The 23598-nt window shown below is 36.3% G+C and overlaps 1 protein-coding gene across 5 annotated transcripts in view; it reads right to left on the bottom strand.

The window, feature by feature from the left end:
• Positions 1-23598, bottom strand: part of MSH3 (mutS homolog 3) — a 178479-nt gene that overhangs the window by 75313 nt on the left and 79568 nt on the right. For all 5 annotated transcript variants that reach the window (XM_028114541.2, XM_028114539.2, XM_028114538.2 and 2 more), the window contains exons 13-15: positions 20740-20872; positions 4985-5172; positions 4071-4239 (exon numbers count right to left, since the gene is read on the bottom strand). In XM_028114541.2, the coding sequence (XP_027970342.1) occupies positions 4071-4239; positions 4985-5172; positions 20740-20872 (490 nt within the window). The remainder of the gene's footprint in view (positions 1-4070; positions 4240-4984; positions 5173-20739; positions 20873-23598) is intronic.

The raw sequence follows: 23598 nt of genomic DNA, 5'->3' as shown, positions 1-23598 counted from the left end.
CACTGGATTCAAATTTGTACCTTATACACGTCACAGATAGATTCTAAGCATGGCCCTTTAGAGCGGGCTGGCAACAGTTTGGACCGTAATGGTTCAATCTGTAAGTATCAAGGGTCTACTCTAAGGACCACAGCTCCTCAAACAAGCCATATGCAGAGCCAATACTCGATGGGAAAGAGGGTGAGAGTTGGGAAGGCCCACACGGACCTCCGGCTCGTTACACCCCGGGCGTTACTTCTTCGACTTCGTGCTGGTCCTGCGGGTCCTCTTCTCAGCTGGGGTCTCTCTTGAGAATTGTCATCCACCAGCGGGTTTTTTTTCTCTTCTACACTGCCTAACGAATAGGAAATTTTCTCTCTGCTTCTTTTCACAAACATTCTAAGAATGAGCAGACAAGGCCTTTAAAAAATTTTATTGCTACAGAAAAGGAAACTAAAACTGGAAATTAACATGTATTTCAGAAACCTTAGAAAATTCTCACAAGTACCTTTCCCTACTCTACAGTTCCTGACTTTGTTTCTTAGGTGTTGATGCAAGACGGATGCCTTGATTTGTTCTAGTAATTTCTCACATACTCCTGGGATCCAATTCTGTCCTGGTTAAACGTCAGATATTGTTACTCAAACTACAGGCTGTCATAGCACTGGGCTTGCATCGTTGCTAAGTTTGCTAAATTCACTCCAGAAACCGCTCTCTGTTTTCTCCAATACCACACTTAACCCATTCCTACTCTCCCTCTTTTCTTTCTTCTCTCTCAAGAATTCTCAAGTATTTTTTCTTTAGAAGTAAGATGTCACAGAGAACGCTTTTCACATCTTAAACACACTAAGCAGAATTCGGATATGCTGCATGCTGTGAATTAATAAAAATTTTTTCTAAAGATTTTCCCCCAATATTTCTTCCCTTTTCCTTAAGAATACTACTACTTACCAATACTGCCCTAAATCTAAATATCACCCTATATCCACTCCATATTTGATTCAATTAAAAGATGATTATATACACAAAATATGAGAAAAACTATCACAGAAGCAGTGGGCTAAGTTTCTGCTTTCATTACTTTCTTACAAATACTTTCAGAGTCAGAGATAATATAGTCAATAAGGCTTATAGTATTCTAATGAATACATAAAAACTGAGAACAGAGGTGAAAAAGGAAAGTTGTCAAAAGTATCACTGGCTTGACAATCTACTTATTTTTCCCAATAACAAAATCCATGTACTACATGGGGCTGCTAAAACAGGTTTTTAAAAAATTATTACAAAGTTATAAAAACAGAAGGGTATAAAATAAGAAGCACACACAAAGTAAGGGTTTTCCTGCCTTCCTCTCTCATTTCTCAGAGGTAATCATATTTGATGGAGTCTGTTCTTGATACTGTATCTTTAAATAATTTGCTGATACCATTAGTATAATTTTTTAAAAGAGAATTTGACTATAACAATGCTGAATATCTAGAATTCATTTGTTGTTTGAATAGAATCACTAGTTCTCAAAAAAATGTTGTAAAAGTGATTCTGAATCGATATACTATTCAATTTCTATAGGTTTTTAAAAACCGGTAAGAATTCATCCCACAGTTAATAACTAAGAAATTTCTTGCCTCAACCTCATCACCTTAACCTAATAAAGGTTAAATAAAGAATAAGATAATTTACCTCCCTAATTAGTTGTAACCCAATTATTTCATCTCCATACTGTGCTCTTTCTTGAACTTCACTGCCACACTGATTTAAAAAAGAAAAAAAAAAAAAAAACTACTCTACTATCCCTTATGAATTCCTGATCAGTTTTCCCCATTTTTACTGTAAAACTACCAGCTGGATCCAGGACTGTCTTCCCAAGACTTAAGCTTTATTTCAGTTTGCATAGTATGAGCTCTAAAAATGTCTGGGTTTCATAAAATAAAACCCAAGATGTTAATAATCCTTGTGTTAATATTTGTAAGTAGAGTGAAATAAGGAACTGGTCGAAAGACTGGAGTCAGGCAGGACTGGGCTTCTGATTTAGGTAACTTACCTAACTATTCCAACCCTCAGTTTTCTTCACTACAAAATGGGAATAACCCCTTAAAATCTGTGTTATTACAAATGTTAAATAATATACATACAGCGCTTAGCACCATTCTGATCAAGTGCTTGACAAATGGTAACTATATTAGTAGTAGTAGTATATGAATAACATTTACATAGGGCTTAATGTATGATTAAAAAGCACTTTCATGTATTTTAACTCAATTGGTCTTTGGAGTAGTCTCACGACACAGGTGATTCTGCCTTGGTCACATAGCATGAAGGGGGAAGTGGCACTTCACACCCAGCTTTTTCCTACTGTCATACCAGGTAACTGCCTTTCTACTACATATCTTTTATTAATATTATTAAGCAGTTTTGATCATCTCATTTTCAACAAATAGCCCAGATACTGGCACTAAGGTCACTTGTTTGGTTTGCAAGGTCCTGACTGCATAGTGAAACGAACTGATGCAATTAAATATTTGGCTGGGGGGGGGGCACTAAGTATAAATATTGTCACATTATTTTTCTGTTATATAGACTTCTAGGTGGAATACACTGTGAAACATCTGCCTGAGGCCAAAAGATTTGAGTCCAAAAGATAGACTGACTTAATCAATGGTCTATTACATGGCACAAGATTAATAAATATTTTAATAGGGGCCCCTGGGTGGCTCAGTCGTTAAGCATCTGCCTTCGGCTCAGGTCATGGTCCCAGGGTCCTGGGATCAAGCCCCACATCGGGCTCCCTGCTCGGCGGGAAGCCTGCTTCTCCCTCTCCCACTCCCCCTGCTTGTATTCCTTCTCTTGCTGTGTGTCTCTCTCTCTCTGTCAAATAAATAAATAAGTTTTTTAAATAAATAAATAAATATTTTAATAAAGATTATAATCTGTAGGGTTTCTTATTTCAAATAATTATAGAAATCAGCAGTCTTTGGACTAAATATATAAAGTAAATACAAATGTTTAAAAATTTTATTTGAAATTAAGCTCTTCCCCACTAGAAAAATATCTGCTTTTTAAAATCCTGAATAAAATGTCCATCCATCCTATGAAAATTATTCACAAATCTCCTAATTTGCTATTTTAACGAAGTAGAATTCCTCAAATTCCCTCAGTTAGGCTCTCTCTATTTTATTTTTTTTTAAGATTTTATTTATTTATTTATCTGAGAGAGCGAGAATGAGAGAGAGAGCACATGAGAGGGGGGAGGGTCAGAGGGAGAAGCAGACTCCCCGCTGAGCAGGGAGCCCAATGCGGGACTCGATCCCGGGACTCCAGGATCATGACCTGAGCCGAAGGCAGTCGTTTAACTAACTGAGCCACCCAGGGGCCCAGGCTCTCTATATTTTATTAAACATAAGATATAGAAGTAGCATGCCTCAACACTCAGAATATCTAAGACCAAGGGATACAACCACATTTAAAAAGCATACTCCTTCCTGATTCTCACCCAGATATTAATAATATCAAACTTTAAACTGAAGTATGCATACCAAAAAACACATTCTGAACAGCACTTACATCAGCTCATGGACTCACTAATTGTAGGTTTTTGCTACAGTTTTGTTTTTTTGGTTTTTTTTTTTCTTGCTATTTGTTCTCTAGCAGCTATACTACTAACTTCAGAAGGAAACCCTGCCTTTTAATCACTGTGTGACCCAACCAACACAGGTGGTTCACTTCTATCATTTCATTATCTGCTGGCCAGAGATAAAAGACTAACTTTTCTCTCCTGGATTTAGGGTAAATGAATCCTATAAGTTATTATTAACAAGAGTCATATTTTCTATAATATAATTTCAACAAATAATATTAAAACACATGTAACATTAAGTTGCATTATTTTACCAAGAGAGTAAAGTAAATAAACACACAAAAAACTGTTCCTAAAATAATTCTTACCAACACAAAGTATTACATCATATTTCCAAGGAACAAAAGAGAAAATCTGAAAACAAACATTCATCCTATCCTTGGATTTTTGTTTACATTTTAAAATAGCTTTTCTACTTGAGATAAACAAATGCAAAATAAAAGTATGTTGACATTACCTCCTGTCCTGACACTGTTACATATTGTACAGAAGGATTTTTTAGTATTTTTCGTATTTCTTGTAAATGTATTTGGATCTTGTCAGTAGCTTCTTGAATTTCATCCTTCCTCTTTTTTATTAAAGGGAAGCCAGTAAGGTCTTTGAATAATTCAGTTTTATTCCCAGTTCTAAAAAAATGAAAAAAAAATGCAAATACATATATTGAAGCATACTACCTATACCAGTTATCAATTATTTTTCACAGCATGATAAAATACCAAAGGGTTGGGAATCAGGAAAGCAAGGTTCTAATCCCAGCTCTGTCACTAAGTATTTATGGGTTGGTTTCTTAATTTCTTTGAATATAGACAAAATTATCCTAACATCCTTTTCATTTTGCAAGTTCATGATTCCCATGGTGAAAATGAGAGATAAAATTAAATATGTGTTGTTCACCTATGCAGAAAATAAACACGAATGTAAATACTATCTTTCTTCCCCTTTTATACAGAGTTCTTCATGGGATGAACTGTAAAAATGACTACCTTGTAAAGGAAAACTTTGCTTCTGTGGTTTCTAAACATAACGCAGACTACTGCTGGGAATCTAGGAAATAAGTGTAAGATGCCATCTGACTCCCATGTTTGAATTAATAAACTGCTACTACTTGTTCTGCCTGGATTTTATCTTTTCATCATCTGGTACCTGGAGAAGTACTGTCATCTGTCCTTGATAATGAACTGCCTAAGTTTTAGATGGCAGAGGGTTACTTTCAGCTATCATAGACAGCCTTTAGCATCCCATCCTATTTCTAATTTCAAATGCAACGTCTACCAGTGCCGCGAGGGAAGCTTACGAATCCATACAACAAATGGCAAATCTATTAGTTCTTCCTTTCCAGCAGTGACAGTAATCTAAGAGTCTACTACTTACTTGGCAGCTTGTTCATTAAGTATCCTTAAGTAACGTTCCACTGGACTGAGGAGTTCAGGAATTTCTAAAATAAATGTCTGGAGCAAATCTGACCGAACATGGGAATTAACAGCAGGTATTAATGCTTGAAATTCTGACTTCAGGTGATACAGGGTTTTGACAATCAAGAAGAACTCTTGCGTAGAACACTGAAAAAAGAAATCTTTTTAGCTAAATAACATAAGATATATGAACATGAAGTTTAATTAGTGGTCTTTTAATTAGTGGTCTTTTCTTTTTTAGTTAATGGTCTTTTTCAAGTTAGAATCAGAATTCAAGAAAATTTTAATTTACTCTATATACTAGTTAATTGAAATAAAGTATTGTTGATAACTTCTAAATGTTAAATCAATAGCTCAAACACTTTGTAACATTTTAAAACTCTAAAGAAAATAATTTGGGCCAGGGAGAGTAAAGCCAATACTTGTTCAATAATTTTTCATTTTAAAATATATTGACCATATAGCAAAAATGCAGTAACCAATGTCAAAAATATAAAGGACAATTCTGGGGAAATATCTGCAACATGTGAGAAATAAATGGCAAAATTCTTCCCAGTTTAATGAGCTCTTCTTACAAATCGACCTGGTAAAGATGAATAATCCACAGAATAATGGCTAAGTGAACTGAATATGCAGCTCATAAAAAAAAAAAAAGGAATGTCCAATAAGCACAATTAACCTCACACATAATTAGAACAAGCAAATTAAAATGACAAGATAGCATTTGTCACTTATCAGAATGCTAAAGATTTTAAAACCTGATAATAGCTAAGTCACACAGGGTATTAAAAAAGACACTTTTATATACAATTAGTAGAGGCATAACTTCTTTGAAGAGTAAAGTGCATATACTCTTTGACTAAATAATTCCACTCTTAAAAGTTAAACGAAAACTATACTTAACAAGTAGTGAAAAAGTATGTGTATCTGAATATTTATAGTGCACTATTGGTAATAATTGGTAATAATATTGGTAATAATATTAAAAAGATGAATAGGAAACAAGTATCTAAAAACTGGGATCTTATCAGGAAAAGCTCACGCAATGTAACAGTATTAAACAGTTAAATGAAAATTAAGGCATCTGTACATATTGATGTACAGATCAACATGGAACTCCATAATTTTGACAAATATTAAATATACATAGTATGTTTATACTATGTACCATATGTGTATTTATACAGTAAAATTTCATTTTTGATTCTTCATACTATATGCATTATTCTTTATAGATAAAAATATAAATAAAAAATATCTGGAAGGGTACACATGTTAACTTACTCTAGTTACCTCTGGGTGGTGTGTATTCAGGGAAAAGTAGAAGAAAATGTTTTATTCCTTATTTCATACCTTTACAAATACTGTTGCAATTTTTAAACACGAACATGAATAATTTTTACTTTTGGAACTTCTGATAAAGAGAATAAGCTGAACATGTACATCTAATTTCACACTACCTTAAAACTACAGTCCAAGATGGTTTAAAAAGGCATAAAACCTCAAGAATAACTAGAAGACAGCAGTAACAACATCTTAGAAACTATAAAGTAAATAGATAAGTAGTAACTGACTTAGAAGATTCAAAATATTAGCATTTCAAGCTGACTGTGAGGAAAACTAGAACGCAACTTGAGTTACACCAAGAATCCTAAAAGACTCAGAAATTGGTGGCACAAATTATCTTTGGAAGTGGAAGCTGGGAGTGGGTGGGTGGGTAGAACATGACTGGCTGCAAATGAATTAAGAAGCAATTTATCCCTCAATATTTTATTCCTCTCCATGCCACTGAGCAATCACTATTTCCTAACCAACAGAAGACTAATTTTATTCTCTGGAGAAGGTAAAACATAGCGTACCTGAACCATCTTCAGGCACAGTGAAAGATGAGAATACCACCAAAAGCAAGGGATTAAAATAAGAGAAAACAGAGATTCCCAATTGCCTCCACCTAGCTCCCAGAACATTGTTAGCCATTCAGGAGGCTAGAAGAGTCCCTAGGGAATGGCACAGATCCAAGAGAAAAATTCTGAAGATACTAAAGCAGGAGTTCACTCCAAAAATGGATCAGCTAGTACACTGTACAGTTCACCTCATATTTTGCAAGCCATATTCATCTAAAGAGATCTTATCAGCATTTTATCCACTGATAAAACTCTTATCCACTCTTTAAAAATGCTCAGGCATCAGATAAAAAATTCTAACATGAAATGAAAAAACCAAAACAATCAATCAATCAATCAACAAATACTAGAGGGAATACAGTCTATATACGTAGAAGAAAATGTCTTTAAAAAAAACCAGTATTACCGTTGGTGGGAATGCAAGCTGGTGCAGCCACTCTGGAAAACAGTATGGAGGTTCCTCAAGAAGTTGCAAATAGAGCTACCTTATGATCCAGCAATTGTACTACTGGGTATTTACCCCAAAGATACAAATGCAGTAATCCGACAGGGCACCTGCACCCCAACATTTATAGCAGCAATGTCCACAATAGCCATACTATGGAAAGAGCCCAGATACCCATTGAAACATGGAAAAAGATGTGGTACACATATACAATGGAACACTATGCAGTCATCAAAAAAATGAAATCTTGCCATTTGCAATGATGTGGATGGAACTAGAGGGTATTATGCTAAGTGAAATAAGTCAATCACAGAAAGACAATTATACAATCTCACTCATATGTGGAATTTAAGAAACAAAACAGGATCATAGGGGAAGGGAAGGAAAAATAAAACAAGACAAAATCAAAGAGGGAGACAAACCATAAGAGATTCTTAATCATAGGAAACAAACTGAGGGTTGCTGGAGGGGAGGAGGGTGGGGGGATGGGATAACTGGATGATGGACATTAAGGAGAGCACGTGATGTAAGGAACATTGAGTATTTAGTAAGACTGATGAATCACTGAATTCTATCTCTGAAACTAATAATAATACATTATATGTTAATTAATTGAATTTAAATAAAAACATATTAAAAATAAACTTAAAAAAAAACAATATCCTCAGTTAACCAGAGAATAATGCAGTCATGAAACAAGAACAGAATACTTTTTTTTTAAATAGAAACATTCAGAGAACAGGATTCAATCAATTCAAAAAAAAAAAAAAACTTCAAAAAAGAAAGAACCTAAATATAACTCAGGAAAATTTCCCAGAACTTGGTTGCCAAATTTAAAGGCTCAATACAATGGATGAAAACAGAATCAAATCATGGCAAAACATCATGAAATCTGAGAATATCGGGGATGAAAAGAAAATGTTTCAATTTCTAGAAAGAGATAAAAAAAGTCACACCAAGAATCAGGAACCAGACTATCCAACAAAAATAATAGAAGCTAGAAGACAATGGAGTAACACAAAATTCTAAAGGAAAATAATTTATAGCCTAGAACTTTATACCCAAACTACCAATCAAATGTGAGTAGAAAACAAGACATTTCCAGGGGCACCTGGGTGGCTCAGTCGGTTAAACATCTGCCTTTGGCTCAGGTCATGATCCCAGGATTCTGGGATCAAGCCCTGTGTTGGGCTCCCAGTTCAATGGAGAGCCTGCTACTCTCTCTCCTTCTGCCCCACCCCGTGCTCATGCACTGTCTCTCAAATAAAATCTTTAAAAAAAAAAAAAGAAAAGAAAACAAGACATTTCCAGACATTTCGAAACATTTACTGCTGACCCTTGAACAACACAAGTTTGAATTGTGCAGGTCCGCTTCTACAGATTTTTTTGGATAAATACTACAGTACTGCAAATGTATTTTCTCTTTCTCAAAAGAAATTGTCTTAATATTATGATTTTCTTCACATCTTTTCTCTAGCTTACTTTATTATAAGAAGACAGTATATAATAAAATATAACAACCAAAACATGTTAATTGACTATCATTAAACTTCAGGTCAACATCAGGCTATTAGTAGTTAAGTTCTGGGACAGTCAAAAGTTATACATAGATTTTCAACTCTTCAGGGGCCAATGCCCTTAACTCCTGCACTGTTCAAAGGAGTTGAGGTCAACTGTACTTCCAATACCCTGTCTCAGGATGCTTCTAGAAAATGCACTCTATCAGAATGAAGTAATAAACCAAAAGGAAGACACAGAATTTTGAACAAAAGATTCAATTCAAGGGAAATAAATCAAAGATGGCTATACAACTAGTAGAGAGGGCAATCAGTCTAAGTGGGACCAGGTAAAATGAAATAGAATATTTGATGAAAATAAGTATCTTGAGATGAGAAGATTTCGGGTTGAGTAAATGGTAAGTACACATAATAAATAGTATACATAAAATGAATTAATGCTAAGAACCTATTTAGAAAGAAAAAATTATTAACTAAAAGGAATGAAGTAAATTATGCAAAAAAATAAGAAGTTAGGCCCAACTGAATAAAAGCTGAATCTAAAGTGTATCATAAAGTATCTCTTCACCAGAGAGGCCAAAGATAAATATAGAGGCTGGATTTTTGTAATGTGGAGCCTAGAAGGTTTTTGGCCAACAGTCAATAGTTAATTATTAAATAGATACATTCTAACAAAAGTGAAAACTAAAAGTAAACATTTCAATACAATTTTTGAATAACAATCTCTTATAATGATTGTAATTTGAGGATGATTTTTCATCTTCAGATATAAAATTTAAGTCAGCAACAGCAGCAAAGCGAAAATGAAGTGCTTTGCAATCAAGTTTTATGTGCCCAAGGCACGTTGTTTTCAAGTTTCTTAAGCAAAATAACTCAACAGAGCTGCCAGAAAGCTGAAGAGAAGGGTGAAGTAGTAGCTCCTGGAGTCACTCATGTTCAATCCCATCTCCAGCAGCAAATTTCTCTGTGGAAGAGCATTAGAACACATCCCTAAGTGTGGAAAAGGGTCATCATGGGACTCGAAGAACTCCAGCCTAAGTTCCATACTGAGAACGCGGCTTTAGGCTTATACCAGTCTGGCCAAGAAATTATTCTCGCCTACAAAATTCTGGAAACACTCTCCTCTAACATTTACTAAGTGCTATAATCCTTTAAATGTATTCACCAATCTTAGCAGTTATGTATCATTTTCTTACAAAACAGTTCTTGAGCAAAGTTAGTATGAGTTTCTAAGACTAACACTGTTCTCTAAGATTTGAATTTGAAGTTTTACTATAAGATACTAATTGTGTGTGTGTGTATATATATATATATATTTATTTATATATATTTAGTAAATACTTTTACTAATCAAGAAATGTTTGTTTCATTTCAGGGTCGGCCTTCTTGGTATATTCTATTATTATCGACATGAAAAATACCTATTTGTGACTATTCCATGGCACTTTCCACACAGCCATATGGCCTAGGCTTACCACTTCCACAATATCCAAATAGTGTTCCTAACCATTTTATGAATTTTACATAATTGGCACAGTCTGTACCCAGGATATCACTCACCATTTGGTGCATACAGCAGAAGCTTATTTAGAGTAATCTAATGATAAAGAACAGACATGTGTTTGGTGGTGTGTTCCAAGAGCCAGCAAACTAATCTATAAAAATTTGGTTGAAAGCATTTAGATTTCCTAAAGTTGGTCTGTTACCAAGTCATTTCTAATCCTCACTTTTCAAATCAATCTTTAGGCACACTTGTGTAAACATTAAAACAGCAATAAGGAACAACCTCTAAGTAAGTCATAAGTTCCTTCACTAAAGTACAGTTTGAAACTCTAAAACAAAAGTCATTCTTGGTTACTTTTAAAATGAATCCGATTCTATACCATATAATTTTAATTATATGTAAAAATCTAAAAAAAAAAAAAAAAGGCAAACCCATAGATGCAGAGAATAGATTTGTGGTTGCCAGAGGTGGGCCATGGAGGGCAAATGGATGAAATGGGTGAAGATGATCAAAAGGTGCAAACTTCCAATTATAAAAGAAGTCCTGGAGATGTAATGTATAGCATGGTAACTATAGTTAATAATACTGCACTGCATGTCTGAACACTGCTAAGAGAGTAAATCTTAAAAGTTCTCATCATAAGAAAAAGAAGGCTTTGTAACTATGTGTGGTGATGAACGTTAGTTAGACCTACTGTGATTATTTCTCAATATATACGTATATCAAACCATTGATTATGTGTACATCTGAAATACAAGGCTATATGTCAATTATATCTCAATTTTCAAAAAAGAATTAGATTCTTTTACCAGAGTTTTAAAACTTTTGTAAATACACAAACCTTATGAATTGAAAACATCAAAGTAAAGTTTAAAGGGAAGCAAAGCACAACAAATCACAGCACCATGGAAAGATGCTTCTGCCTTGATGCCATGGATACTTTGACTCGGCTCTTTTAGTTAGCAATTAATAATTTTCTCAGCTTTGTCCCTATTTTTTCTTGAGAAAGAGAGAAATCTTTAACGACTGTCAGTGAATCCTTTCAAGCAGTGAAGACAAGGTGCTTGGAGACCTATTGCTTGATGAAGGGTAATATGCACTGATTGTCAGGCACCGGACCAATGATACAACCTAACAAATGGTTTGACATCCACTCTGTAACCTCAAAAATGTCAACCATTAACACTTTCGACATTAGTCCCCCCTTATCTATGGGGGATATGTTCTAAGACCCCATATGGATATCTGAAACCCCAGATAGTACCTAACCCCATATGTACTGTTTTTTCCTATACACGTATACCTATGATAAAGTTTAATTGATAAACTAAGTGCACTAGTAAGAGGTGCACAATAACTAATAATCAAGTAGAACAATTATAACAATATACTGTAATAAAAGTTCTATGAATGTGCTCCTTCTCTTTCCCTGTCAAAATATATTATACTGTACTTACCCTTCTTATGATGATGATATGAGATGATAAAATGCCTACTGATGAGATGAAGTGAGGTGAATGTCATAGGCACTGTGACATGGAGTTAGGCTATTACTGACCTTCTGACAGTATATCAGAAGGTGACCACCTGCTTCTAGACTGCTGTTGATGGCAGGTAACTGCAACCGCAGGCAAGGGGGCAGTACAGTTATCAGGACAACCTCTGTTACTGCCAGCAAAACACCACCACAAGGGCACCGACTCATGGTACGAAAGACTCCAATGACCCCCTAACCCACCCATGCATTCTTCTCGAGGGATGAGTATTTCCCAATTCTGGCTTGTTCTTTGTTTTCAAATTTAGCTGAAGCATATGGAGCAGTTACATAAGTCCTCTCGGGCACTGCAAGTATTCTCAGAAGCAGTACTTATTGTTCCAGTAAAACTTTGTGGGGGGAAAGGACTAAAAAAAGTAAAGACTAATGAAAAATTGGTCACAACTAAAATGTGGGCACATAAAAATTGTTCTACAATAAAATTATTACATTGGCAGGGATTTACATTTGGGCAGAAAATAAAGATGGCTTATGTCAGGATAACCAGGAAAAAAATGCAATGGTAGTCAAAACTACTACATCAAAAATGGTTACGTCCAAAGTGTACCCACTAAAAACCCAGTCAAGGACCCTGGTTTAAATACTAATTCTGTCCCTAACAAACTACTCTCTTCTCAGCATCATCATTTTATCCAAGGTAATGCAAGCTCTGATAGCATTATATAGAGATAGCAGTATACATAGTGTCCCTTTGTAAGAAGGTGAGAAACACAGTTTATCTTCTCAATTTCATAAAGTTTTTACAAGGGACAAAGGGTCTAACGTATGTGAATGACTCCCGCAATAGGTAAAACACTACAGAAAGTTAATCAACAATTATAAATATACTTAATTGATTTTCATTAATTCTAAGCATATTTTGAAGATAAATTATTTCTGTGTGAAAAATCTCTCGGGTTTTTTCATTTAATTGGCATTAATTAATTTATTTACTTTTAATTAAGTTTTTACTTTAATGCCAGTATACTTAACAGAGTGTCACGTTAGTTTCAGGTGTACAATATCATGATTTAACAATTCCACACATCACCCAGTGCTCATCATGACAAGTCTACTCCCGAATCCCCATCATCTATTTCACCCATCCCCCCGCCCACCTCCCCTCTGGTAACCATCAGTTTGTTCTGTATAGTTAAGAGTCTGTTTCTTGATCTGTGTCTCTCTTTATTTTTCCCTTTGCTCGTTTGTTTTGTTTCTTAAATTCCACATGAGTGAAATCATATGGTATTTGTCTCACTTATTTCACTTAGCATTATAATCTCTAGCTTCATCCATGTCATAGCAAATAAGATTTCATTCTTTTTTATACCACCTTTTCTTTATCTATTCACCCATCGACAGACACCTGGGGTGCTTCCGTAATTTGGCTATTGTAAATAATGCTGCAATAAACATAAGGGTGCATGTACCCCTTTGAATTAGCATTCTTGTATTCTTTGGGTAAATACCCAGTAGTACAATTGCTGGATCGTAGGGTACTTTTGACTTTTTGAGGAGCCCCCATACTGTTTTTCACAATGGCTGCATCACTTTGCATTCCCTCCACAAGTGCAAGAGAATTCCTTTTTCTCCACATCCTTGCCAATACCTGTTGTTTCTTATATTGTTGATTTTATCCATTCTCATAGGTGTGAGGTGATACCTCATTGTAGTTTTGATTTGTATTCCCCTGATAAGTGATGATGAGCATCTTTTCATGTGTCTATTAGCCATCTGGATGTCTTCTTTGGAGAAATGTCTGTGCATGTCTTCTGCCCATTTTTTTAAATTTAATTTTATTATGTTATGTTAATCACCATATATTACATCATTAGTTTTTTGGGGTTTTTTTTAAATATTTTATTTATTTATTTGAAAGAGAGAGAATGAGAGAGAGAGCACAAGAGAGGAGGGAGGGTCAGAGGGAGAAGCACACTCCCTGCTGAGCAGGGAGCCTGATGTGGGACTCGATCTCAGGACTCCAGGATCATGACCTGAGCTGAAGGCAGTCGCTTAACCAACTGAGCCACCCAGGCACCCCAACATCATTAGTTTTTGATATAGTGTTCCTGATTCATTGTTTGCATATAACGCCCAGTGCTCCATTTTTAATTGGATTACTTGGTTTTTAGGTGTTGAGCTATATAAGTTCTTTACATATTTTGAATACTAACCCTTTATTGGATATATCATTTAAAAATATCTTCTCCCATTTCATAGGCTGCCTTTTAGTTTTGTTGACTATCTCCTTCACTGTGCAGCTTTTTATTTTGATGTAGTCCGACTCATTTATTTTTGCTTTTATTTCCCTTGCCTCAGGAGACATTATCTAGAGAGAAGTTGCTACAGCTAATGTCAAAAAAGTTATTGCCTGTGTTCTCTTCTAGGATTTTTATGGCTTCAGGTCTCACATTAGGTCTTTAATCCATTTTGAATTTATTTTTGTGTATGCTGTAAGAAAGTGGTCCGATTTCATTCTTTAAGATTTATCTATTTTGAGACAGAGAGGATGTGTGTAAGTGGGGGGAGGGGCAGCAGGAGAGGGACAGAATCTTAAGCAAACTCTTCACTGAGCAAAGAGCCCAATCCGGGGCTCAATCTCACAACCCTGAGATCATGACCTGAGCCAAAATCAAGAGTCGGACATCTAACTGACTAAGACACCCAGGTGCCCCCAGTTTCATTATTCTGCATGTTGCTGTCCAGTTTCCTCAACACCATTTGTTGAAGAGAGTCTCTTTTTTTTTTAAAGATTTATTTATTTGAGAGAGAGAGAGAGAGAGAGAGAGAGAGAAAGTGGGGGGAGGGGCACAGAGAGAATCTTCAAGCACCCCACCAAGTGCAGAGCCTGACAACGCAGGGCTCGATCTCAGGACCCATGAGATCATCACCTGAGCTGAAACCAAGACTTGGACGCTTATCCAACTGTGCCACCCCGGCACTCCAAGACTGCCTTTTTCCCAATGGATAGTCTTTCCTCCTTTGTTGAAGGTTCAGTGACCATTTAATTGTGGGTTTGTTTTGGGATTTTCTATTCTGTTCCATTGATCTATTGTCTCTTTTTGTGCCAGTACCACACTGTTTTGACTCTACAGCTTTGTAATAAAACTTAACGTTCAGAATTGTTATGCCTCTAGCTTTTCTTTTCTTTTTCTAAGACTGCTTTAGCTACTGGGGCACCTGGGTGGCTCAGTCGTTAAGCGTCTGCCTTCAGCTCAGGTCATGATCTCAGGGTCCTGGGATCGAGCCCCACATCGGGCTCCCTGCTCCGCGGGAGGCCTGCTTCTCCCTCTCCCACTGCTTGTATTCTCTCTCTCGCTGTATCTCTCTCTGTCAAATAAATAAATAAAATCTTAAAAAAAAAAAAAAGACTGCTTTAGCTACTCGGGGTCTTCTGAGGTTCCACACAGATTTCAGGATTATCTGTTCCAGTTCTGTGAAAAAAGCTGTTGGTATTTTGATAGGGATTCCATTAAATTTGTAGATTGCTCTGGGTAGTATAGACATTTTAACAATATTTGTTCTTCCAAATACTGGAGCACAGAATGTCTTTCCATTTCTTGGTGTTGTCTTCAATTTCTTTCATCTGTGTTTTTGTTGTTGTTGTTGAAGTTTTATTTGAGTTGACACACAATGTTACATTAGTTTCAGGTATAGAACACAGCAATTTGACAAAGCTATACGTTATGCTTGCTCACCAGAAGGGTAGCAACCATCTGTCACAATGCCATTACACTATTAGTGACTGCATTCCCTATGCAGTACCTCTGATTCCCGTGACTTACACATTCCCTAACAGGAAGCATGCAGCTCCCGCTCCCTTTTATCCATTTTGTCCATCCCCTCACCTTCTTCCTTCTGGCAACCATCAGTTTGTTCTCTGTAGTCACATGTCTGATTCTGCTTTTTTGTTTATTCGTTTGTTTTCTTTTTCTCTGACTTATTTCACATAGCATAATACCCTCTAGGTCCGCTGATGTTGCAAATGGCAAGATCTCATACTTTTTTTTATGGCTGATTACTACTGAGTATATATACACCACACTTTCCTTATCCATTTGTTCATTTTTGTTTTTTGGATTCCATGTATAAGTGAAATCATATGGTATTTGTCTTTCTCTGACTTATTCCATCTAGGATTATACCCTCTAAGTCTATTCATGTTGTCACAAATGTCAAGCTCTCTTTCTTTTCATGGCTCAGTAATACTCCATTCTGTAATATTCCAATGTATCTCTCTTTTTTTTTAAAGCTTTAATATAAACCCCAGCTAGTAAACATACAGTGTACTACCAGCTTTGGGTATACAATCCAGAGACTCAACACCTATACATAACACCCGGTACTCACCACAACAAGTGTACTCCATAATCTCCATCACCCACTTCATCTATCCTCCCACCCACCTCCCCTTTGGTAACCATCAGTTTGCTCTCTATAATTAAGAGTCTCCCTGGGGCACCTGGGTGGCTCAGTTAAGTGTCTGCCTTCAGCCCAGGTCATGATCTCAGGGTCCTGGGACCAAGTCCCACGTCAGGCTCTCTGAGCAGCGGAGAGTCTGCTTCTCCCTCTCCCTCTACCCATGCAAACCACTTGTGCTCTCTCTCTCTCTCTCTGTCAAATAAATAAATATAATCTTAAAAAAAAAATCTCTTTCAAGGTTTGCTCACTCTTTTTTCCCCCTATGCTCATTTGTTTTGCTTCTTAAATTCCACACGAGTGAAATCATATGGTATTTGTCTTTTCTGACTTTTTTCATTTGGCATAATTCTCTATGCTCCATCCACAACATTACAAATGACAAGATTTTGTTCTTTTTTATGGCCAAGTAATACTCGTGTGTGTGTGTGTGTGTGTGTGTGTGTGTGTGTGTTCATTGCATGTGTAGATATATATATCATACCTTCTTTACCAATTCATCATCAGCCGACGGACATTTCATCAGTGTTTTATAGTTTTCAGAGTACAGGTGTTTCACCTCTTTGGCTAGGTTTATTTCTAGGTATATTATTTTTGGTGCAATTGTAAATGGAATTGTTTTCTTAATTTTGCTTTCTGCTGCTTCATTATTGGTATATATATATATGCAACAGATTTCTGTACATTGATTTTATATCATAGGACTTTATTCAATTTATCAGTTCTAGAAGTTTTTTTGGTCGAGTTTTTATGGTTTTCTATATGGAGTATGATGTCAGCTGCAAATAGTGAAAGTTTTACTTCTTCTTTACCATTCTGGATATCTTTTATTTCTTTCCTTGTCTGATTGCTGTGGCTAGGACTTCCAGTACTATGGTGAATAAAAGCAGTGAAAGTGGACATCCTGGTCTTATTCCTGATCTTACTCTTAGTTTTTCCCCATTAAGGATGATGTTAGCTGTAGGTTTTTCATATATGCCCTTTATTATGTTGAGGTACGTCCCCTCTAAACCTACTTTGTTGAAGGTTTTTATCATGAATGGATGTTGCACTTTGTCAAATGCTTTTTTTGCATCTATTGAAATGATCACATGATTCTTATCCTTTCTCTTATTGATATGATATATCATGTTGATTTAAGAATACTGAACCACCCCTGTAGCCCAGGAATAAATCACACTTGATCGTGATGAATGTTTTTTTTAATGTATGGTTGGATTTAGTTTGCTAGTATTTTGTTGGGTTTTTATGTAGGGATATTGGCCTATAGATCACTTTTTCAGTGGTGTCTTTATCCGGTTTTGATATCAGAGTAATGCTGGCTTCACAGAATGAATTCAGAAGTTTTCCTTCCTTTTCTATTTTTTGGAATAGTTTGAGAAGATTAGGCATTAACTCTTCTTTAAATGTTTAGTAGAATTCACCCATGAAGCCATCCAGTCCTGGACTTTTTTTGGGAGAGTTCTGATTACTAAATCAATTTCTTTGCTGGTTACTGGTCTGTTCAAGTTTTCTATTTCTCCTTGTTTCAGTTTTGGTAGTTTATATGTTTCTAGGAATTTATCTATTTCTTACAGGTTGTCCAATTTGTTGGCATATAGTTTATAATATTCTCTTATGATTGTTGGTATTTCTGTGGTGTTGGCTGTTATTTCTCCTCTCTCATTTGTGATTTTATTTACTTGAGTCCTTTCCTTTTTTTCTTGGTAAACCTGGCTAGGGGTTTATCAATCTTATTAATCTTTTTTTTTTTTTTTTCAAAGAACCAGCTTCTATTTTCATTGAGCTGGTTTTTTTGTTTGTTTGTTTAGTTTCCATATCATTTATTTCTGCTCTGATCTTAATTATTTCCTTCCTTCTCCTGATTTTAGGTTTTGTTTGTTGTTCTTTTTCTAGGCCCTTTAGGTGTAAGGTTAGGTTGTTTGAGATTTGTCTTGCTTCTTGAGGTAGGCGCCTGTATTGCTATAAACTTCCCTCTTATGACTGCCTTCAGGTGTCCCAAAAGTTTTGGACCATCATGTTTTCATGTGCATTTGTTTCCATGTAGTTTTTTCCTTTCTCCTTTTATTTCCTGGTTGATCAACCATTCATCATTTAGTAGCATGTTGTTTAACCTCCATATATTTGTGGTCTTTCCAGATTTTTTCTTGTGGTTGACTCCCAGTTTCATAGCGTTGTGGTCAGAAAAGATGCATGGTATGATTTTGATCTTCTCAAATTTGCTGAGGTTTGCTTTGTGGGCTAATATGTGATCTATTCTGGAGAAGGTTCTGTGTGCACTTGAAAAGAATGTGTATTCTTTGGGTTTAGGATGGAATGTTCTGAATTTATCTGTTAAGTCCTTCTGGTCCAATGTGTCATTCAAAGCCACTGTTTCCTTGATTTTCTGTTTAGATGATCTGTGCATTGATCTATTACTGTATTATTATCAATTAGTTCCTCTATGTCAGTTATTAACTGTTTATGTATTTGGGTGCTATGTGGGTGTATACATATTTACAATTGTTATATCTTCTTGTTGGATTGTCCTCTTTATTATTTAGTGCCCTTCTTTGTCTCCTGTTACAGTTTTTGTTTTAAAGTCCAGTTTGTCCAATATAAGTATTGCTACCCTGGCTTTCTTCGGACATCCATTTGCATGGTAGATGTTTCTCTATCCCCTCACTTTTAATCTGCTGAATGTAGCGTATAGATGGGTCTTGTTTTTTTTATTCATTCTGTCACTCTACGTCTTTTGATTGGAGTGGTTAGTCCACTTACATTCAAAGTAATTATTAATAGATATGTATTTATTGCCATTTTATTACTTGTTTTGTGGTTGTTTCTGAAGATTTTCTTTGATCCTTTCTTTTCTTTCTCTCTTTCATGTTTTGCTGGTTTTCTTTGGTGATACATTTAGATTTCTTTCTCTTTATTCTTTACAAGTTTACTAGTGATTTTTGATATATGGTTACCATTAGTTTGTATATAACCTCTTCTGCATGTAGCAGTCTATATTAAGTTGATGGCTGTTAAAGTTTGAACCCATTCTTTTCTCCCCTCCTCCCTATGTTTTAGGTATATGTTATTATATTTTATATCCTTTTTTGTGAGTTCCTTGACTGATTTTTTTACAGAAATAATCATTTTTACTGCTTTTGGATTTCCTACATTTATACTTCACTTTTGATCTCTTCTTTCCACTCAAGTTCCCCTTAAATATTTCTTACAATGCTGGTTTAGTGGTCATGAACTCCTTTTAGTTTTTGTTTGTCTGGGAAACTATCTCTCCTTCTATTCTGAACGATAGCCTTGCTGGATAGAGTATTCTTGGCTGCAGATTTTTCCCATTATGCACTTTGAGTATATCATGCCACTCCTTTCTGATTTGCAAAGTTTCTGTTGAAAAAAATCCGCTGCTAGCCTAATGGGAAAATCCTCTCTTGTTAATGTTATGACAAACTGTAAAGCTTAAGTGCTAAAAATCAAAATAATGCTTTTTACTTTGCTTTAATACCCAAACTCATTTGCATATTGATACCACCACAGATATATTAGCAGATTTTTCCTTTGGATAAGTCAAATAAGAAGTTGTTCTAGGGTCAAAAGAAATAAGGCATCTCTTTTTTAAAAATGGCTAGTCTAGGGGTGCCTGGGTGGCATAGTCAATTAAGTGTTGGACTCTTGGTTTTGGCTCAGGTCATGATCTCAGGATCATGGGCTCGAGCCCCACTCCCAGCTCTGTGTTTAGCACAGAGTTAGCTTGGGATTCTCTCTCCCCTCTCCCACTGCCCCTCCCCCCACCCCTCTGTGCACACATGTGCATGCACGCGCACACTCTCTAATAATTAAATAAATCTTTTTTTAAAAAAATGGCTAGTCTAAGAAATTTCCTATTTTGATGATGGCCCACATTTTGAGGATGAAACATGAGAATATCCTGTGTTAAAATAGAAGGGCCTCTGTGTTGCTGTAGTTAACAGAAATGGGCAAACTTTACTTTTTACAATGCAAAAATTGGAATAACTTTATTTTTTTTAATTTTTATTTTTTTAAAGATTTTATTTATTTACCTGACAGAGAAAGACACAGCGAGAGAGGGAACACAAGCAGGGGGAGTGAAAGAGGGAGAAGCAGGCTTCCCGCCAAGCAGGGAGCCCAATGCGGGGCTCTGGGATCACGACCTGAGCCAAAGGCAGACGCTTAATGACTGAGCCACCCAGGCGCCCCTAAAAAATTGGAATAACTTTAATTTGTGCCATTAAATGTTCTAAGACTTCTCTCATGTTATCCATAAGATTTCACAAAATAATAACAATGATAAAGCTCTGAGATGTTTTCCTTTAACACGTGGTGTCCCTGTGCTGCAGAACATTAACAGTTTTAATAGATTTGATTTCTATCACACTTACTTTTTTGTGATAAATGCTACAGAGTCCTCTCTCTATATCAGGCAGTTTACGCAGATGATTTTCTATCTGACCAAACACACTGGATTCTGAATGGAGTACTTCAGATACAGCATCTAGTCGAGCATTTATCTCCCTGTGGGAACAGAGTAGTAACAATTGTAAGATACGTTAGGAATTCAGAATAGAGACATTTCCCACTCTTATGCCCAGCACTGTGACAACAGCTACTTAGAAAAACATAAAGGGACTCCTCCCCCATACCTCTGGCCCTTCCTAACCCCAATCATTTACATCAAAGAGCAGGTACCATACAAGGAAAGTCATTAGCTAGGTGGAGCAGAAACTGGCTCATTAGATTTTCCATTCCTCCTGGGCAAACACACAGACCACATTTACCAGTCAGACCACATTTCCCAGTTTCCCTCTGCAATTAGGTATGGCCATGTACCCACGCTGTAGACAATAAAATGTAAGCAGGAATGATTAAGCCACTTCTGGCTCTGGCCCATAAAACCCTCCTGTGTGATCTTTCACATCTGTTCTTTCCCCAGCTGAATGTTAGGCCCCAAACAATCTTGTGAGGCACCTGAAGACTCTCTCAGCCTGGGTCCATTAGTGGAGCAGAAAACCCATCACTCCCACATTTGCTACCAGGTGTACTTTACATTAGCAAAAAATAAACTTTTATTGTATTTAAACCACTGAGACTGAGGATTTATTTGCTACAACTGCTTGTTTTTCCTTGGCTAATAAAACAGATCTACAAAGGGCAACTGAGTTTTCTAGTCCGACTGAAATGACTGATCATCTCAGTCAAAAACCAATTCATTCATTCAACCAACTACTTTGATGGAAGACTTGGTGGCTGAATTGATCACCCGTTTGAAGTGGGATTAGGCATACTGAGCCTGAGCAAAGACTCGGAGCAGTAACAGAAAGTACAGAAGATAAGACATCAGGAGACAGGGGAGACCAGAGTAGGAGGATTTCATCAGTGGCTGCACCATAAGTGATGGGCAGGCCACTGGAGAGGAAATGGTGAGGCTGTCAACTTAAAATGGAAACCGGATTGACTAAATGTGCCCTAAATGGGATGTGGCGCACCTAGTGCCTATAAACACCAAAGACCCAGACTAGGTATGATGGCCATAATGTGGTATTAAAGACTGAGATAAGTAAACATACCTAGTAGATAGTGAGCCCTCAGTAAATGTTTTTTTGCATGAAGAATGAGCAAACAAGCAAATGAAAGAATGAACTGACACTTAGGGCCAAAGGGAAACGTGAGCTACTGAATACACGTTTGTCTAACAAAGTTCTGTTGATATCACACACACTGACGTGAAGGGCAAGCCTTAGAATCCTGCCTAGATGACTGTTAAATTGAGTACTTCCCAATTAATTGAGTGCTTTTCTCTTTAGTATCCTTCAAACTACTCTGTGAGGACATGCCTGTTCACAACATGCATACTAAGTTGGCTTCATTTTTGTTTCATTTTTCTCTGGCTCATACTCTACTATGTAGAACAGGCATTTGGTTCAGCATGACACAGTAAAACACACCTGAGCTTTGTAGACATACACACTGGTCCCTCCATTCTCAGTGGGGTGGCCTCTTAAATCAATCCATTTCTTTCCATCTCTACTACTGCTACACTAGTTTAAGTAAAAATCATTTCTCACACAGACTACAAAAAGAGCCTCCTAACTTTCCTGCATCCACTTCTGCCCCCTTTTCCAATCCAGTCTCCACACTGTAGCCTGAGCGGTCTTCCAAATCTGTTCAAGTCTTACCTTTGCTTTCAGCTCATCAATGACTTGCCAATAATCTTAGATGCAAATCCAGATTCCTCCACTGACCTACAAGACAACTGGGCCCTGCTTACCTCTCAAGTCTCCATTCAGGCCGCTGCCATTCTCCTCCTCTCACTGTAAGTTTCACTTAGACTGAAATGGTTCCATGTTTTGGTCACTCCAACTTCTCTGATATCAGGGCCTCCTCATTTGCTGCTCACTCTGCCTTGAAGACTCTCTTCCTCTCTCCTGCTACCTACCAGCTCCACTTTGTTTGGCAAACTCCTATTCACCCTTCTTCTGAAAGAGCTTTTCAGACACAGCAGACCAGATTTAATCCTCTGCCACCCTTTTCCACACAACCCTCTATTGTCTTTCCATAGTGGAAATTGTTGTAATTGTATTTACTTCTCTGTCTTTTCTGCTGGACTGTAAGCTCAGTGAGAACAGGGATCATTTCTTCATCCCCACAGTTCTGGGATCACAATATGTGTTCAAAAAGTAGTTCTTGAATTCAGTTCAGCTCAATTCCAAAGACTACATATAAAGTAAATCAAGATGAGGTGAAAAAAAAAATTAAATTTTCTTTGCATAGGATTGTTGTGATAAAATAAATCAATGTTTTACCCTAACGTTTACCCAAAATGCTATACAAATATAAAGTTTTATTTTAATAACTCACTCCTGCATAAATGAAGGATAACACCAATTGAAACAGACTAGGTTGATGCTACAGATGGTATGAGGACAGATAAAATAATACCATCTGTGAATGTATAAGACAGCCTACAAAGATAGCTGCTCTCTCAAAAATTATAAAGGTTGTTGGAGATATGGAAAGATAAAAGCAAAACAGGTTAATAAAAGCCTAAGTCATACTTATGAAATATTCCAGAAGATTTTTTTTAAAATAGACATAAAACTACAAATTTCTTAGAAAGAGACAAAAAAGGATGTGCTAAGCTGGTCTGCAATCTGGAAAAATACAAAGGTACTGACTTTTTATTTTAGCCTAATGACAGCACAGGCAAAAGCATATTTACTATGAATCATTTTCGTTTTAAC

The sequence above is a fragment of the Eumetopias jubatus genome, unplaced genomic scaffold (assembly GCF_037043125.1).
Source record: "Eumetopias jubatus isolate StellerSeaLion01/CBP00866 unplaced genomic scaffold, mEumJub1_p1.0 scaffold_5, whole genome shotgun sequence".
NCBI classification, from domain to species: Eukaryota; Metazoa; Chordata; class Mammalia; order Carnivora; family Otariidae; genus Eumetopias; species Eumetopias jubatus.
Note: the sequence above shows the minus strand (reverse complement) of the source record. Positions and strands in the feature narration are given on the sequence as shown.